We start from the raw sequence: 18,641 nt of genomic DNA, 5'->3' as shown, positions 1-18,641 counted from the left end.
TCCATCAATTGAAACAAAAACAAGTAGAGCAGAGCAGAGCAGTCATTTAAAGATCATCTCGCCCAATACATGAATAACAAAACCCCTGCCACACTCCAAATGCTCCATTAATTATTCCTCCCCCATCAATCCATCAGTTTGCCCATTTATCAATTGACCCCATCCATCCCCGCAAATGACCAAACCCATCGTATAATTAGTACGTTCCGTCATTTATCGTTTCTTGTTTCCGTAATAATTCAACCTTGCAAAACGTGGGAATCGCTCAACACACATCCATGGAGAAGGGCCCAGATACAACAAACCCCCTCTCTACTCAACAGTAACAGACTTAGCCAGATTCCGTGGGAAATCCACATTCAGCCCTTCTGCCACAGCGAGCCAGTATGCAATCAGTTGTAGGGGGATAACATTCAGCAGACCCTGTAGACAATCGACGGTCTGAGGTACTTCGATGCGCTCCGTTTCAGATGCGGGAAATTCCTTGTCTCCTGTATTGCAGATCACAATTGGGCGACCGCGGCGGGCGATTACTGTTATATTACGTTAGGATTGATTGATCATATACATATACTGAGAGATCGTGAGACTGGGAAATGTAGATATAGTACGAACCTTGCTGATATGCGTTGAGTGACTTCTTGAAGATACCATCACGTGTCAGAATCATAATGATGGGTAGATTCTCATCGACCAGGGCGAGGACTCCATGTTTCAGCTCGCCAGACATGACGGCTTCGCAGTGAAGGTACGAGATTTCCTTGATTTTAAGGGCACCTATACGGCATTAGCAACTGTTAAAAGCATTTTGGGGCAAGGGGTAACAGGAAAGGTGGGTAAAATAAACTTGCCCTCTAATGCGGTAGAGAATTGACTCCCTCTCCCCAAGAGCAGCAGACTCTTCTGATTCTTAAAGAACTTCGCGCACATCTCCTTGATCGGTTCGCTTAGCTTCAGGATTTGTTTGAACTGATCAGACACCTTGGACAAGCCGTCCATGATATCCTCCCGTCTTTTCTGCTTGGACGCCCGGTCTTCACTCAGTGACAAAGCAAACATAATCATAGCGACGAACTGCGAGGTATATGCTTTGGTAGACGCGACTCCGATTTCCGGACCGGCGTTGATGTGCACACCGCAGTGCGTGAGGAGAGAAATGGACGATCCGACAACATTGACAATTCCGACAGTCAGGGCACCACGCTCAAGACAGTATCGGAGTGCCATCAGGGAATCAGCAGTTTCGCCGGACTGGGAGACGAAGACGCAAGTATCGTCTCGGAAGACAGGCGCTTGTCTATCTAGGAAATCGGAGGCGAGCTCGACGGCAATGGGGATTTCGGTTAGTTCTTCAAAAACGCCACGGACAGCCATGCAGGAATGATAACTGGTGCCGCAGGCGATGAAAATGATGCGTCTGCACCGGCGAATAGTGGTGATATACTGTCTCAAGCCACCGAGTGTAACTTTCTTGTTAGCAACGTCCAGACGGCCACGCATGGTGTTGACAACGGATTCGGGTTGCTCGAAGATTTCCTTCTGCATGAAGTGGTCGAACGTTCCCTTCATGATTTCCTGGAGTTCAAGTTCGATGGTCTGGATAGCGCGGACGTTGGAGGTTCCGTCGTGTTTAGTAAGACGGTGAATGTTCAATTGGCCCTCGTGTATGTGCGCGATGTCATCATCCTCAAGGTAGAGAACCTTCTTGGTGTGCTCGACAATGGCGGATGGGTCAGAAGAAAGGAAAAATTCAGCTGGTTGGGGGATACCATCGTCAGACAAGAAGGCGCGGGATTGAGAGCGATGGAGGAGGGATTTATCCGGAGGTGCCAACAGACTGGTGGCCGATTTCTTAATGGCAGCGTTCTGGGACGCCCGCTCCGCGGGTAAGGCACCGTCCTCCGAGAATTCAACGTCAACAAAGTCGACCTTCATCTTCCTCCCTGTGCGGACCCCGACTACCAGAGGAGAACCCTTGCGAGCCGCGATGACTTCGTGGGGGTAGTGGACAGATTTCAACAGCAGCCCAAAAGCACCCTGGAGCTCCTTGACGACAGCTTTCGCAAGCACGGTGAAATCAATGTCTGGGTGTTGGTCGTAGAGGTACTTGGCCAATTTAGCTATACACTCCGTATCAGTTTCGGTCTCGAAGCGGAAACCCTTGGACTCTAGGAGAGCCTTGAGCTCCCTGTAGTTAGTGATAATGCCATTGTGAACGACAGAGAATTCCCAGTTAGGATCAGATCTAAGATTGTTTGTTAGTTTCGGTAGGTAATTGAAAAGAAAAAGGGTGTTATTTAACACGGGAGATGTGTTACCTATGTGGGTGACAGTTGATTCTGGAAGGGGTTCCGTGAGTTGCCCATCGAGTGTGAGCGATACCAGCATGAGAATCAAAGGTCTTTGAGAGGTCCAGCTCCGAGCTGTCAATGAGATCTTTCAGCTTGGCTACCTTGCCTACTTCCTTGAAAGCAAAGACTTCATTTTTCTTGTCTCCATCGACAGCAAGACCGGCTGAGTCGTAGCCTCTGTATTCGAGTCTCGAGAGGCCTAGGGAATGTTAAGTTAGAAGAGGGGGGATTTTCACACGTATGAGCTAAATTAAATGAAAGGTCAACGCACCATTGACCAGAGTCTGAAGGATATAGCTGCGGTCTTTCTCGACCAGGTAGTTGATGTATCCGAATATGCCACTGGAGACGATTTATGTTAGCCTTGAACTGCAGGGAGAGGGAAGGGCGGACGTGTACATACCACATGGTTTCTTAAAGGAAATTGTATAAGGGAATTAGATTCAGGGGGAGGGCAATTGTTCAGGAATGTGGCTTTAGTAAATCAAAGAGCGGTGATGAGAACGCGAGGGAGCGCGAGCGAGTGAAGTCGTCAGAGCGGGGTAGCTATGGGTCCTTGGAAAGTGGGAAGACGGGAGAGGTAACTAGCTGGGGAGAACAGAAAGAGAGAAAGCAAGAATTTGTGTCTATGAGAGAGAAATGGAGAAAAGGACATATAAACAAACAAAGAATGATTGTTCAGCTGGAAATTAGAGAGCGAAAGAAAAGAATAGGGTAGAAGAGAAAGAAGAACAAGAAAAAGAAAGAAGACGACTGAAAAGATGCGGTGAGATCGGAAAAGTTGTAGGAGGTCAGTCGGACGGAGGGTGTTGCCCGGTTGGGCGTGGCGTTAGGATAGGCTCTGGTAGTGGCAGTTGGGCGGTGGGGCATGCCACGGTTCCTTGACTGGCCAGGTTATGATACATGTTCCACCCTGTTCATCGGGATGGGTATAACTGCCCCTTATTGCCCCCACTCGGCTTGCCCTGTGAATGCTGTTGGCTGAGCTCAAGGGCCAATACTGTTATTTGTTGTGTCTAGTTTATTAATTGGTTTGGTTTGGTTTAGTTAATTCCACAAATATTTTGCTTACGTACACTCTGCGGGACTAACTACGAAACTTCATGGAGGAACGGGTGTGGAAGATGTCCAGTGAATATCGATTACCATCTTTTTAATCTCTAGTCTTTGTCATTTTGCATACGTGGTATGTCACTTGCTGCTTGGTAACTTCTGGCACGTAGCCAGGGCTCCCTTTGAACGGTTGAAACAAGACCTTTCCAACACCCGCAGCGGTGCGAACCGAGAGAAAAAAAAACCCAAAGCAATTCAAAATCCAACAAAACAAAACAAAACAAGACGGAACCAAAAAAAAAAGGGAAAAAAAAGGGAAAAAAAAGGAAAAAAAGGAAATGAAAAAGAAGAGGGGCCCGGACATCTCCCTCCAATTCATAGCGGAATTACACGGTGGCGGTGCCCAACTTTTAAAGACCGGTATCACATTCCGCCGTCTGTCTATCCTTGGAACGGCTGCTTGCAGAAACTAACCTCACACGCCATTTGCTCTATCGCTAACAGGGGATCCCCGAATTCCCCGCAGATTTAAGCTTGAGCTACCCCTCCATCGTCAAACTCCTGGAAAACTAGTTCAATGCGACGCAAACCGCCCCCAAGTTTTTAGTAGATCTGAGACCGTGTTGGGCTGACAATAAGATTTCCTTGAACATGGGACTGCTATGCACGTTGCGTTTGACGTCGGGTCCGGGGACGATATGTAAAATTGCGGATAGGCAGCATCAAGTTTGGCATAAGGCGCATTCATTTCATAATTCATTTCACAAAATCTGTTTCTTCGGTTCATTCTTAAATGTGAATGAAGGGCATGAAATGTTCTCTATTTCTTCTTTCTCTATTTTTCTCCTGCTCCTTTGTTTTCATCAATCACATACAGAACAAAACAAGGGGCAAGAAAGGAACACAAAAATAATAGAATAGATAAAAGGTCTCACATTCTGGTAGTGCAACCTGCTAGTTGACAATACCCCCATATCAATAACTCATGATCAATCGAACACTGAATCAGGACGGCCTTAGCAGAGACACAGAATAGCAGCCACCGCGGCTGTGAGGCGCCACTGAGGAAGAAATATGGTTTTTGTTTTTTTCTTTTTTCTTTTTTTTTTTTTTTTTCTCTTTCTCTTTTTCTTTTCAATTTTAACGCTTCCTGACCCCCCAACTCTGAATAGCTGTCACCGCAAGGGCCCGTCTTGGCGGATAATTTGGTCGGGTTCCTAGATCGCACGCCCTTCGACTTGGCAGGAACACAGCGCTCCACCGTTGAAGCTGTGCCGATGCGTGTAACTGGAACTCTATCGGCAATGGCAGCACCCGGGATATTGCGGCTGAAAGAGATACAAAAGCTCCTAAGAATAAACGTTTGGGGTTGTCTCAGATATCATAAACCTCGGACGTTATTTTTATCATCAAAGCGAGGGGGCCGCGGTTCGCGACTGTCGGGACTCGGGATAAATATTTATCCAGGAAACACTAGGGCAGCTGTTTTTTGGTAATAACCTTTCTTGCTCCTGTCATAAAAGGTTTCCCAACCCTTGAGATGTGGGACCCTTCAGTCACGGAATCTAATTTCCACCATATGCAAGTCGTTCTCTTAAGTGAGCAAACCTTTTGCAGTCGATTCATCAAGCTTGCCATTCTGTCATTATATCCATATCGTTTTGACTTATTTCGAAGTTCTACTTTTTCTATCCCCTCATTAGCTCTCAAGGTTTTTTTACCTTCCTTCCCATGATATGACAGTGACAGTGGAGTCTCCAATCCATTCTTTAATAAATAAGGGCTCTGAATGGGCATCAATGATTTTGATGAAGTTGATATATTCAACCCGCAGCAGCTGGAAAATCTGGGATATGAGCACTGATCTCGTGGTATTGCACGGAACACAACATGGACCCTATTACATCACACCTTCATCAAGCCCTTTCCATTTGAGATCCCAACGAAGATGTCATGAGGTCTCTCACAATGGCGTGGATGATGAAACCGGATAAAAACTCCTCGCACTAGTCCCGCCGACTGCGCATATGGTAATGAAGTTCACTTTTCCCGCTTCCCCACGATCCCCACAATTCTAGGTTCGCTGAAGGGGAGAGACTTTTTCTTGCACCCGACAACCCAAACTAAGGAGGGCAGAAACGAAGAGAAATATAAAGGGATCATTTCAATATGGGAAGACCTCCATTCAGCCTGCCAGAATTAACTGTTGGAAACTTTCAAAATTCAGAGCTAAGGCTGGTCTCACAGCATATCTTCATGTCGTCAATTATATATAGACTAGGCACGTAGCAAATGAGAAATCTCCATCTGAGGGGAGTAGTTGTTGTTTTTTGGGTATAAGTCGACATTTTCTAACGCCATCACTTGCTAAACAATATAGAGATATGGGTTAGAAATGAAACAGTTTTGCAAATAGCTGAGTTGTGATTTTCAAGAGCTGGCTGGCACTTGATATATTTTTTTTAGAAATGCCCAGATGATGCTAAAATACTGTAAGATCTTAAAGTTAATCCAAAATATTGCATTTATGCCATAAATAGCATGGATTTTGAGTGTGAATGAAGAATAGAGTGCTGAAACTTGACTTGACTCTCACATACATTATAGTAGGATACATAGAGCCTATATTCGGGCTCCTGCTAAGAATGTGATATTTTTCAAATTCCCATGATTACTGCAAGCTCAAAGAGATAAAAAGAGCTGACTGAAGCAAATGATATTCCTCACTGATTATTCAGAAGATGTGAAATAGAAAAGTTAAAATATAAAAATAAAAGATGACTTCAGAGGGACAGCATAACACATTCAACCTAGCATGAACTGGGGCCTGAGAGACGACAGTGGGACCCTTCTGGAGCACAGGGGTATGTATTTGTATAAGGTCCCGGAAGCTGCTGGAAGTGGGTCTTCTTTTCTTGCTTTCTAGTGGGATTCTGTCGATAAACTCAATAACCAGATATGCTGAAACACAAAGGTGCCCAGGATATATATTAATTCTAGTCCGTGGGGATTGGAGAAATTTATGACAGCAATGTCCCTAATTCACGGCCTCATTCTGAAGTTACACCTCATGAATATGAAAAGTTATGACGAACGAAACAACAACGTCAGAGCAAAGATTCAGTTGTGGAGATTGTCAACCTGTGAAGTGCAATATACATCGCCTCTGCTGCTAATCGTTATTCACTCTTCTAATAGCCCACTATCCCACGTTCATCAGGCCTACCACTCTTTCAAACTTCCATCGACTTCATCTACATATGCATACAGTTTGTTCCTAACCATGAATGAACCCGTCATCCCACAATACAAACTTCAGAGAGAACGCACATAGAACTCCTCAGTCTGGCTAATGGTGTGTTCTTCATACGCAAGTAATATATACCCATTCTTCAACCTTAGCAAAAATATAGGGTGGTCCTCCAGGTGGTCAGACGAGCGAAGGGGCATAATCATAACGTCGAAACCATGGGCGGTCGAAGAGGATAGTGTGAGAGCATGGGCGATAGTAACTCTTTTGTTGACGGCCATACATGTATGGGGCCGGAATCCTAAAAGTCAGTGGATAGGCTGATGGTATTTTGAACTGAACTAACTGGGAGATGAGCTAGTCGTCCTGACAGCTGCGATCGATTTGTAGGCCATCCTCACGCCCACTGGATCTGGGCAGAGAAACCGTCTGTAAGCCAGGAGATATACCAACAGAACTGGAACATAGCTGACCTCCAAGTGTGTATAAGTATATTGTTTTGGATAGAATAATCGTGGTCGGGCTGTGTCTTGAAGTGCTTTGTTATATATGTATTTGTTTCTCAACCTCTCTCTCACCTTACACTTTGTTCACCGGGAAACAAATGTTTCATGTTTGCTAGCCAGACAGACACCAAGAATGAGCGAAGTCTGGGTATTGAACAGCCGCTTGATGAAATATCAATGTTCCATGCCTAAATGGCTGGTGCGCTGGTATGGGAGATCGCCTTGCCTCACGGACATATTTATTGCGGAGACGTCGGGGAGGAGGAATCGTCGACTATTTTCATCAAAAAGCACTATCCAACCAAACGGAATAAATAAGAATAATCAATATATGAGTTCCGGGCGAAAACATGCTGTTTAAAGACTGCTTCAAGGCTGTGGATAAGTCTTAAAGGCATCCATTCCCGCAAGTGGCGCAGGTTCCGACTCACTAGGTAGCAGATGCATCGAACATCCAGCCTTTCTGGGTGTGAATGTGTTAAATATTGGAGATAGGCTCAACGAGACACTTAACGGAGATGATTTACGGCGGAGGAGAGGAGATTGGATCATCAAAACGTTGTGTGCGGTGATGCAGGTCTTTGTTCGGTCGGTATTTAACTCCGCAAGAAAAGTCGGCAAAATGCGAGTCACACAGATAGAATGATGAAAGACGAGAGGGCGTAATTATCAAGCCTGGCACATAATCTCTGACTGCTTCCAATAGTTGCTGTTTATAGTTGTAATATTTAGACCAGCGTAAACACAGGTTGTTGCAGTTGTTGAAGGTTGTCCAGTTTCTCAGGTTGAGATCGCAAACGATTTTCCTTTGCCTTTTCGGGATCCAACCTCACTCCAACTCCTAACTTCTCTCCACAAATATTTCTTCTGCTGCAACCTCACCTAAACCAACGACCACCTCTGCTCTCTCTCTCCCTCCCTCTCTCCAACTCTCTACGTCTTCTTGATTGGATTTGTTTTCTACTGCAGCCCTGCTGACTGCAATCTACACCCCTCCACTCCCTCGTCACCAATCACTATCGTTCTCGCCTCTGCGCGTCCAGGTGCCCCATTTGTCCGCTCCCCGCCATTTCGCGTCGCTGCTCCCGATTCACTCTACACTACACAACAGCGTCATCCCATCCCTCTGGAGGTTAGTATCCTAGTAACTGCATGCGAGCTGCCTAGCTAGTGTCCCGACTGTCGAGGATGGTGTTTGCGGGCTGGCTCTGGTCGGTATCGGGCTGTTAGCCATCCTCTTCAACATTATGTCACGCGTGTCGGCAGGTTTCGCAGACTTCTTTCCCACTGCTCCCTCAGTCCTCCAGAAGAAGCGCTCCTCCAAGGCTGCCCAGGACCGACCAAAGGGCAAGCTTAAGCACGATGATGGTCCCCGGTCTGCCAATCCACCATCATCCTCCGCTATTGCCGCCACTGCAGAACCAGCAGCAATAAGAGCGGCGGAGGATGGTGGGGCCTCAGGCATCAATACCACTAACCACGGTGACCCTCCAATCCAAAGCAGTGACAATATTCTAGTTGATGAATCTGTCCCCGTGGTTCATGGGGATGCAAATGTAACTCCTGGTGATACGAACGGGGTGGCCTCAGCCAGTTCGACTAGCACTGGTTCCTCTGTGTTCAGCTCAGCCTCTCTCCCTCAACCTGGGGCCGCGATTTCAAACGGAATAACTCACCCTCATGCCCTCACCCCTCTAACCAACACAGATTCGTCACCTCCGTGTAAACCTGGCAGCCCGTCAACAGGTTTGAAATCAATTGCTGTGGGCGGCGAATCCGTGCTCCCAAGTCGGCTGGTTGATGATGTCAAAGCCACCATCACTCCTCTCCAGACTCCCCCGACTCCCCAAAGCCAAGCCAGACCTGCTGGAAATGCCCCCAAGGGTTGCAAACTGACCTATGACCCCGATTTGGAAAAGAAACCGGCCACCAGAGAAAAGCGGCGAAAACCGCAGTATGAAGTCTTTGGCACCACAGAAGATGAACCACCACCTACAGACCCGCGCCTTGCGATTGCCAATTACACTCGTGGTGCAGGATGCAAACAAAAAACGAAATATCGACCAGCGCCATACATTCTCCGTCCGTGGCCGTATGATCCCGCCACTTCTGTCGGACCCGGTCCTCCAACACAAATTGTGGTGACCGGCTATGACCCTTTGACTACTCTAGCACCGATCAGCGCTCTCTTTTCCAGCTTTGGAGATATCGCAGAGATCAAAAACAGGACGGATCCTAACACAGGTCGGTTTCTGGGTGTCTGCTCCATAAGATACAAGGATTCGAGAATGTTTCGCGGTGGCGGCCCTCTCCTCGCGGCGCAAGCTGCCCGAAGAGCGTATCTCGAATGTAAAAAGGAACAGCGTATTGGAACGCGCCGGATACAGGTCAGCCTCGATCGTGACGGTGTCGTTAGCGACCGGCTCGTTGCGAAGATTATCGGATCTCAGAAACAGGATACCCCGCCCGTAATATTGGAAGAGAAACCCAAACCACCTGAAACCGATAACCTTCCTCCGCCCACAGCACCCAAGGGCCCCTCTCGAAAACCTAACTTGCCTATACCCGAAGGCCCACGAGCTGCGCTGAAGCCCCCTGCCCCCTCCGTGATCGAAGAGACCCCCATCTTAGACCAGATCAAACGTGAGCCTTACATATTTATTGCACACTGCTACGTCCCTGTGCTTCGTACTACAATTCCTCACCTGGAAAGGCGATTAAAACTTTTCAATTGGAAGTCTGTTCGATGCGACAAAACCGGATACTACATAATTTTTGAGAACTCCCGGAGGGGTGAGGAGGAGACGGAACGATGCTACAAAATGTGCCATATGACCGCTTTGTTTACATATGTGATGAACATGGAGAGCCAGCCGTACGGTAATCCTAATTACGTCCGCAGTCCAAGTCCTGAGCGACTCAAGGCAGAGCAAAAGGAAGAGGCAGAGAAGGATCGGCTAAAAAGAGAGGATGAATTGGATATTGAGGAGGAGAAAAAGCTACGCGCAGCTGACCTCGATCCAGCTCGAGAGGTGCTTCGTGTTCTTGTTTCAGAGCTGAGAGACAAACTGCTGGAAGATGTCAAGTCCCGAATAGCTGCTCCTGCGCTCTACGACTACCTCGAACCCGATCGCCATGCCGCTAGGAGACAGAAATTAGGAATTCCCGAACCCGATAGTAATAAGCGGCCCGCTTTTCGAATTGGCACTTCCGACGAGATCATTGCTGGAATCCCAAATTCACGCGAGGTGCCTTTGGCTAAGAGCCGGGCGCCGTTTGGTCCTTCGAGTATCCTCTCCCTCCCTCGTATCCGCAAGACACAAGGTTTGGAAAATGCCAACGACGCTTTCATGGATGAACGGCGAAGGCGTCCCCCAAGACGAAGGGAGTTCAGACCTCTTTACCATCGCCTACAGCAGCTTCATGAAGATGAGGACTCGGATGACGAACGGAGAACGACATTTACTCGGGACACGGATGAGCAAGAGAGTCGATCACTCAGCCGCATGAGTATGGCTTCGTCTGATTCGGAGAATGAGGATGAGTTTGGTACTACTGTGGAAGATCGGGGGCTCTTTGGTGATGAACCTATGGGCACTGATGATATGCTGGAAATTGATCTCAAAACTATTAAGGATGCAACTGTCGACGAACTCGAGCGTAGTATGTTGAATCTCTCACCTGTCTCGAAGAAAAGAAAGAGGATTTCTGAAGAGCTTGAGGCTCGTAAGAGGCAAAAGGAAGATGATGAGCTGTTCGGCCTTATCGATTCGAAGCCTGGCGAGCAGACTAAGCCCGGAGTTGATGAGCTGGAGGAAGTTGCAGTCATCGAACCAATCACTCAGGTCAAGGCCAAGAAGCCCAAAGCGAAGAAGAAGTCCAAGAAACAAATCTTCGAGGAGCGCGAGGCATTGAAATTAAAACAACTGGATAATGCTGAACAAGTTCCTCTCAAAGATGATATACTGGTTGAAACTTCACCGGTGGAGGAAGAAAAAGCGATTGAAGATGTTATTCCGAAATTCGTTGAAGAGGCAAGGCCCGAAGTTGAGTGGGGCGTTTCTAGAGACGTTCCTAGACCAACTGTCGAGGACGATGAAACTATCATCCTGGATCTTGACGGGTGGCAGAATCTTATTAAAGATGACGAGGATATCCGCTTCCTCCGCGAAGCCTTGGAGGACCAACAACCATCGAACCTCGGAAACGTATCCTCCTGGGCCTGGAGACAAAAAGAAATCAAAGCTATCAATCGTGGTGGTGAAACAGGACCCGTCCATTCCGAAACCAAGATCGAAGGTTATTACGTCACCAACTCGACCGGATCAGCTCGCACAGAAGGAAGGAAACGCATCCTCGAATCTGAAAAATCGAAATACCTTCCTCACCGCATTAAAGTACAAAAGGCCCGTGAGGAACGTGAGGCACTGGCGAAAGCAGACCCGCAAGCCGCCGCCGCAGAAGCCGCCAGACTCGCCGCCGCCAAGACAATATCCAAATCCACTTCCCGCTCGACCCGCGTGAACAACCGCCGTCTTATCGCCGATATCAATGCACAGAAACAAGCCCTGCCCATGCAGAGCGGCGAGAGCGACGTACTCCGCTTCAACCAGCTCAAGAAACGCAAGAAACCCGTGCGCTTTGCTCGTTCCGCTATACACAACTGGGGTCTGTATGCTGAAGAGAACATCTCCGCCAACGACATGATAATCGAGTATGTTGGTGAGAAGGTACGACAGCAGGTTGCCGATATGCGTGAGCGGAGATACCTCAAGAGCGGTATCGGAAGCAGCTATCTGTTCCGCATTGATGAGAATACGGTCATTGATGCGACGAAGCGGGGTGGGATTGCGAGGTTTATTAATCATAGCTGTACGCCTAATTGTACGGCGAAAATTATTAAGGTGGATGGCAGTAAGAGGATTGTTATTTATGCATTGAGGGATATTGAGCGAGGTTGGCTTCCCCCCGCATTATCTCATCATATTACTTCAATATTATGTGGGTTAGAGCAGAAACTAATTAAGTGGACTACAGACGAAGAACTGACATACGATTATAAATTCGAACGAGAATGGGATAGTGATGATAGAATCCCCTGTCTCTGCGGTTCAACAGGATGTAAAGGCTTCCTTAATTAACAATGGACCTCCGACGGTTCTTTTTTTATTTCTACCTCTCTTCATTCCCTGACTGGGTCCCCAAAACCAGGATGCGATGCCATGGAGACCCACGATATATTATATTATTTTGTTTATTATTTTCCGTCTTCAATTGCCACAGCACCAACATTCTTCTCGAAGTATCGAATCGTCGAATTGTGTGCTTCTCACCTTTAGGATTTTTTTTTTTTTATCATAATTTTCAGCAGAATTGCGATCTGATTGGGAAAAATGGGAAAAGGAAAATCCTAGAAAAACTAAAGACGAAATATCAGTTTACTAGGAGGCGTTGCTTATCTTATTTCTCCGTCGCTATTCCTGAATTTTTATTTTATTTTATTTTATATTTTTGTGTCCTGATGTAACTATCCTATTGGGAGAATGGATGTCCCGGCGTTGCTTTTCCTTTTTAAAGGGTTTTTTTTTTTTTTTTTTTTTTTTTTTTTTTTGCACCTTTACTCATGTTCGGTTCTCATTTCATTTCACGTTTTATCCCCTTCCGCCAGGGTTTTATTTGATGTGTAGGGTAGGACATATGGATGAGTTTATATCAGGGGTATTCTTCTATTCTGCCGTTTGTTCTTCCCGTTTCTTTATATCCTTCCTTTTCCTCCATATCCTTCTACGTTGATCCTTTCTTGTGATTGATGGTTTATTTCATCATTTCCTTCACTCGCCCCCCCGTTTTTTATATTAGCTGTATATTAATCTTTTTCTTTCTTCACCTTCCGCTTCAAGTTTTTCTGCCCCACATATTTTTTTGTCTACGTTAGAAACAGGGGAAGCTAGGGCCTTGGGTTTGGGACTCCTTTCCATTGGTGGCTAAGTTAACTTGTCTGTCTTTGTCGACAGGTCTCTGTCTGATGAGGAAAAGGCAAAAACAATATTGTATCTACAGGTAATGGAGTCAGCGGTTGTTCTATTTAACGAAGCGAAAAGATATAGCCATTTCAATGTCCAATATCCAATGTCGAAAATATATAAAATAAATTTCAACGATTATTCGGAGCAGACTTTCCCGAGTTCAAATCGAATGAAATGCCAATCAACATGAAACAATTCTATAAAATATTGCAGTCCCACCCACCATCCTGCTTTTCCCATCTTAAATGCCGTATCCATTCCCTTTGCTTCTGCTTTCTCGGTAGGGCAAAAGGGACATCTAATCAACAATAGAATTGTCGGTCAAGCCGCCCCTTTTCAGCGTCCTCCATTGTCCCATTTTCTTTAGGTGTTTGCTCCATCGTCGACGCATTATCCAACGAAGTGGTAATGGTAAACAACGCTCCGGAAGGTCGGTCGACTCGACGGAAATGCGCATGCAGGTTTAAGATGTGGTACATGGGACGGGACGAACGGGAGGGGTGGGCTGGTTCGAGCTCATAGAAACAAGGAATTGGGTATATAGTTGGGATTGTATTGATACTCGGTAGAGCAATGATCGAGATCCGTCAATTTCCCCCATATTAGACTAGATATCATAGAAAGAATAGTTAGCCCACCAGGATCTCAATTGTGGATGTGTCCTTGCTCCATCCATATGCTCCCTCTCCTGACTTATCTACCCTTCTCCTCTCAGATGCAAAAGGTAAGGGACATACCAAGATGACTCGGAAGCAAAAAATTGGCAATCCCCTCCTTAATCCGATACTCATGTCCGCAACTGCCACAGACCAGCTTGCCCTCCACTACTTGGGTCTCAAGCAGAAATCGGTGCAGCTCGCGTAACAGGTCATCTGTCACAGCGTCGCCTTCAGGCTTCAAAGGGGTTAGGGAGGTAAAGCCTAGCTATACACATTTTCATATTGGTCAGCAGAATACCGATTACTTGCATTTCTGCACTGCATGTTTCTTCTCTTCTTCCTGGAAGAGATGATGTCGCGCGACAAAAATCTCCGGGGGCAAGGGAGGAACATACCTCATTAGCCGTCATCACCAATGCCTCCCAATCTATTCGAGGTAGGATATTGCGCAGGAAATCTGCTTGGAACTCTAGCTCCTCTTGCTCGAGCTCTGCATCTGAGAAGTGAAGGGGGAATGAGGCAGGAGAGCCTTTGCAGGCCTTTACGGCGCAGGTTACGAAGTTAGCGGTTAGGACTTTCATGGTTATGACTGTGGGGGTAATTGAAGATCTGTATTGAATATTGGTACGAGGAATTCGTTTCGCTATTAGGTTTCAGCAGAACTGTGGAGGAGTAAATGTTCTTTATAAGGTTCAAAGGGAAGTTCAAAAGTCAAAAAGACAAAAAAAATATAGGCCAAGATCGCTTATCGCTTATCAGATCTAGATATGCAGATACTCACTAAGCTAACCGGTCTATATTTCGACCAGACCCTTTTTCAACCATTCTATCCAAACCTAACTCACCACCTTTACCACGCGTTTTCTCAACCACATTATTAAAATGAAGCCTAACAATGAATCTGCTATAGCTGCTGCTATAGAGAATTTAAAAAATGGTGTTTTTCAATCTGAATGAGCTGCTGCTAAAGCATATAACATCTCACAAAGCATATTGAAGAGCAGAAAGAATGATTTTATTCAACAAGCAATTGCTCATCAACATTGACAAAAGTTGACTCCAGAGCAAGAGATCTTTCTAGTTCAATGGATAAAAGAGCAAGATTCACAAGGATTTCCACCCTCTCACACATGTGTACGAGAAATGGCGACTCAAATTCTATGAATGGATTGAGATCCCACTCAACTGAGTAAGGATTGGATAAGAAAGTTTCTAAAACAAAATTCTATGATAAGATCTATGATTGACTGAAGGATTGAGTCTCAAAGAATAGAGAATACTCAGCAGAAAACACTTCAGCAGTTCTATAACTACTTTTCTGAGACACAACAGACTCATGGGATAGTTATTGAAAATATATGGAACATGGATGAGCATGGTATTGCTTTAGGAGTATGTACAAACACCAGAGTGCTTGCTGAGTGAAGGAAAGGCAAAACCTACATTAAATCTCCCTCTAATCATGAGTGGGTTTCAATTCTTGAAGCTATTAGTGCTGATGAGCACTATATAGACCCTCTAGTCATTTTTCAAGGTCAAAAATGCACAATCTAGCTGGTTTGAGGATGTGGATATACCCAACTGAACCTATACAACATCAGATAATGGATGAACATTGAATAATATATGTCTCAACTGGTTACATACAAGTTTTCTATCTCAAACATTTAAGGAAGATCAGCATAGATTATTAGTGCTGGATGGTCACAGCAGTCATGTCACTATTGAATTTCTATGAGAATGTTATATAATTTTAATTCATTTAGTGTTTCTACTTGCTTATACATCTTATGTTCTTTAGTCATTGAATCTTGGAGTTTTTTCACCCATGAAGAGCTACTATAGAGCTGAGATCATTGTCTTAAACTATCTGGATGACGCAGCTCCTGTGAAGAAAAGAAGATTCATACAAGCATATGAACAAGCACATTCAAAGACCTTAGAATCTTATAATATATGTGGAGGGTGGAAAGCAGCTGGTCTAGTGCCATTTAATCCTTCCAAGGGATTAGATTCCTTTCAGGTTCAAGATCAGGGTCAATCTAACCCTAGGCTGATGACATCAACAACCTCTCTATCTTCTGAACTGCAAGATCCCTTGCTTACAACCCCCTGAGATCCTAGACATATATATAAGGCTCTGCAGCAGTTGAATAAGTAGAGAATTCTTACAAGAAAGCAGTGAGTTTTTCTTTGCAAAGCTAGCAAGGTGATTGGTGAGTTGAATGCTCTACAAGCTACTAGTCAGTCTACAATTTTTAAACTCTCTAATCAACTAGAGATTCTACAGCAGTCAAAAACCAAAAAGAAGGTGAAAGTTGATCCAAATACCCAGTTTATCAATATAGAAAGGATTAAGAAGGCTCAAGAGGAAGCTGCTGCTCTAGAGGCCAGGAAACAACTACAGGAGCCAGAAGTTGAGGCTAAAAAAGCAGCAGCAGCAGCAGCTTTAGCAGCAGGTCTGGAAGCCTGCATGTTTGAATGGCAATTAGATTGAATTTGTAGTTAAATATTTACTCAAATAGGAAGAGGGGTTGCTTTGGATAGAGGGGTCGAAAAAGGATCTGGTCGAAATATAGACCGGCTAGCTTAGTTACTTCGTATGTATGTATGGAAATCTATGGAGCTAAATGACAAACAGTAGCGCATAAATCAAATTAGAGGAATAAATTTTAACCGCTGTAATAGGGACATCATCAATCATATCATATCTTGTGCTATCGCCATCACTTAATTCGCACATCAATCGCATCGAGGTCCGCTATATCATTATCCGACACCGTCGATTCCGGATCCAACTCATCACCATCGAATATCAATTGAATCTTCCTGTCGGCGGGTATCCTTCTCTGCTCGTAAAATCTCTTGATAATCGCCGAGATAAGTGTTTTGGAGCGAACTTTGACCTTGAGCTCCTCAAGGCCGGGAGATTTCAAGGTCAGAAAAAGCATTTTTTCCTTTTCTTTTATTATTTGGACTTCTGATTCATCATTGTCGTCGTTGTCGTCTTCCGCTTCGAGTTCTCCTACTGCTGATTTCCTTGACTCACGGAGGGATGCCTTTTTCAATTGTCGTTTCTGCTCTTCGAATAGCTTCTCCGTCACCGCTTCCATGTGCACTGCTATCGAGCTGTCGTCGACTGAGTCATCATAGTAATCCCTTAATGGTAGTGGTAGCTTTTCTCTCTCATCCTGGACGCCAAGGCTCTTGCACGTCGTGACGTCAAAGAGCCGTCTCCCCTTCCATGTGAGAAACACTGTCGCAGTCTGATCCACATCAAATCCCTGGCGGTGACACCAGGCTCTGCGCACGTCCCGCAGGTCCTGGTGCAGCCGCCGTTGCACTATTAGCGGCCTGGTATCTGGGATGTTTGAAGTTATAAGAATTTTGACTTTTGGGCCTGAGTCTTTGCTGGGCTCATCTGGGGGTTTGTTGATGGATGCTGTAGATATGTTATTGTAAGCTTGGGATTGGGTTGTTCTGTGATTTCCAAGTGCTGCATTTGTATTATGGACAGAGTTGCCCTCTGAGATGGTAGCATGTTGTCGTGCTCTCTCGCGGGCTTTACGTGCTAGTTCGGGATATTCTTCTTCTGGGTATAGGTCGTCATCATCACCATCATCCTCGTCATTATTACCATCCTTGCCCTCATACAGTTCATGGTTCGATAATCGACTTGTTGGTGGTTTGGGCTGTAAATAATCTGAATCGCCATCTGAATCGACCTCTACCACAGCAGGTAGTACGCTGTCTAATTTCCTAGGAGGACTCTTTGCCTGCTCATGTGAAACTGCTTCTGGCAGTGGCTGTAGTGTTTCCTTGGTATCCCTCGTTTCTCCCGTCTCGAGGGCCGTCTTCGATGACCTTGTCGACAATGAGGGAGGCTTACTCTCCTCCCTTGAGAGGCGACGTCTTTTGGAGCCGCATAGGTGCGAATCTTGTCGTTGTTCCCCCTGCCGATTCTCCTCGTCCACCTTGTCGTTATCATCTTCTTCATTTTCGTCTTCTGGTTGCTTAGATATTATATCTGTGAGGACCTGTTCAGAGCGCTTGTAGAATTCAGCCGACTGCCCCAGAATACCGTCCAACTTGGCCCAGTCTGGTTTCTTGAAGAAGGATCTCATGGTAATTTATGGTATTCGTAACTTGTGTGTATGGACTATCCTGTTTCAATTGGTCTGTCTGGTAGATCAGTTTAGAACTCCACAAGCGCGTGTGGCGGAGGGATGCGGTCGATGCCTCGAGCGGACTGGGAATAGTTGAAGTGTCAAAGAGGCATTATCGCGAGCTGTACTATCATAGCAGCCCTCGACATAAACAGAGAGGGTGTTTGTAAAATAAAAAGCTCGAAGACTGGTGTGTTCTGGTGTGTTCTGCAGTGTGTTTGTACAGTAGTCGAGTTGAGTTGGAGTGCTTGGTTCGCCAAGTCGTGGAAACCCGCCCTGAGAGGGTTGTTTAAAAGCAGCACCATGGGAGCCCGTAACGACCCTAGATATAGTTAAACCCCCGGGGCTTGCAAGACCTAAGGCCACTGTTCGCAGGCCTGTAGCTGTAGCCTGTGCTGTGGCCGACTATTGAGTGTAATTTCAGCGACGAAGTGAAGCTTATTATGCCAAAAACAAACTAAATGTTGCCGCTTGGGTTCAACACATCCATCGATCAGCTAAATAACTACAACACCTCAGTATAGATTAACACAAAGAATACTCCGTACGGCTCCCTTCTTCATTCTCTCCGTTTCCCACCGCTCCACCCATTTCACATTCAGGTCCGCCACATATAATACCATCAGAAAC

The 18,641-nt window shown here is 45.8% G+C and overlaps 4 protein-coding genes across 4 annotated transcripts; 1 reads left to right on the top strand and 3 right to left on the bottom strand.

Annotated features, from left to right (window-relative positions):
* Window positions 1–312: 312 nt before the first annotated feature.
* On the bottom strand, window positions 313–2,759 carry PAAG_00850 (glucosamine-fructose-6-phosphate aminotransferase; the record flags this gene model as incomplete). The annotated part of the gene is made up of 6 exons (XM_015844158.1): window positions 313–533; window positions 616–777; window positions 900–2,245; window positions 2,319–2,550; window positions 2,623–2,693; window positions 2,755–2,759. The coding sequence occupies 6 exons, from the start codon at window positions 2,757–2,759 to the stop codon at window positions 313–315; spliced, it is 2,037 nt and encodes a 678-aa protein (XP_015700939.1).
* A 5,648-nt stretch (window positions 2,760–8,407) lies between these two features.
* Window positions 8,408–12,301, top strand: PAAG_00848 (histone-lysine N-methyltransferase; the record flags this gene model as incomplete). The annotated part of the gene is made up of 2 exons (XM_015844157.1): window positions 8,408–12,116; window positions 12,198–12,301. The coding sequence occupies 2 exons, from the start codon at window positions 8,408–8,410 to the stop codon at window positions 12,299–12,301; spliced, it is 3,813 nt and encodes a 1,270-aa protein (XP_015700938.1).
* A 1,487-nt stretch (window positions 12,302–13,788) lies between these two features.
* PAAG_00847 (hypothetical protein) lies at window positions 13,789–14,426 on the bottom strand (the record flags this gene model as incomplete). The annotated part of the gene is made up of 3 exons (XM_002796942.2): window positions 13,789–13,793; window positions 13,924–14,110; window positions 14,241–14,426. The coding sequence occupies 3 exons, from the start codon at window positions 14,424–14,426 to the stop codon at window positions 13,789–13,791; spliced, it is 378 nt and encodes a 125-aa protein (XP_002796988.1).
* Window positions 14,427–16,571: 2,145 nt separating this feature from the next.
* Window positions 16,572–17,969, bottom strand: PAAG_00846 (hypothetical protein; the record flags this gene model as incomplete). Its single annotated transcript, XM_002796941.1, has 1 exon — window positions 16,572–17,969. One exon carries the CDS (start codon window positions 17,967–17,969, stop codon window positions 16,572–16,574), a length of 1,398 nt encoding a protein of 465 aa, XP_002796987.1.
* Between the last annotated feature and the right edge of the window lie 672 nt (window positions 17,970–18,641).

The sequence above is a fragment of the Paracoccidioides lutzii genome (genome assembly GCF_000150705.2).
Source record: "Paracoccidioides lutzii Pb01 unplaced genomic scaffold supercont2.2, whole genome shotgun sequence".
Lineage (NCBI taxonomy): Eukaryota > Fungi > Ascomycota > Eurotiomycetes > Onygenales > Ajellomycetaceae > Paracoccidioides > Paracoccidioides lutzii.
This window is presented reverse-complemented; position numbering and strand designations above follow the sequence as displayed.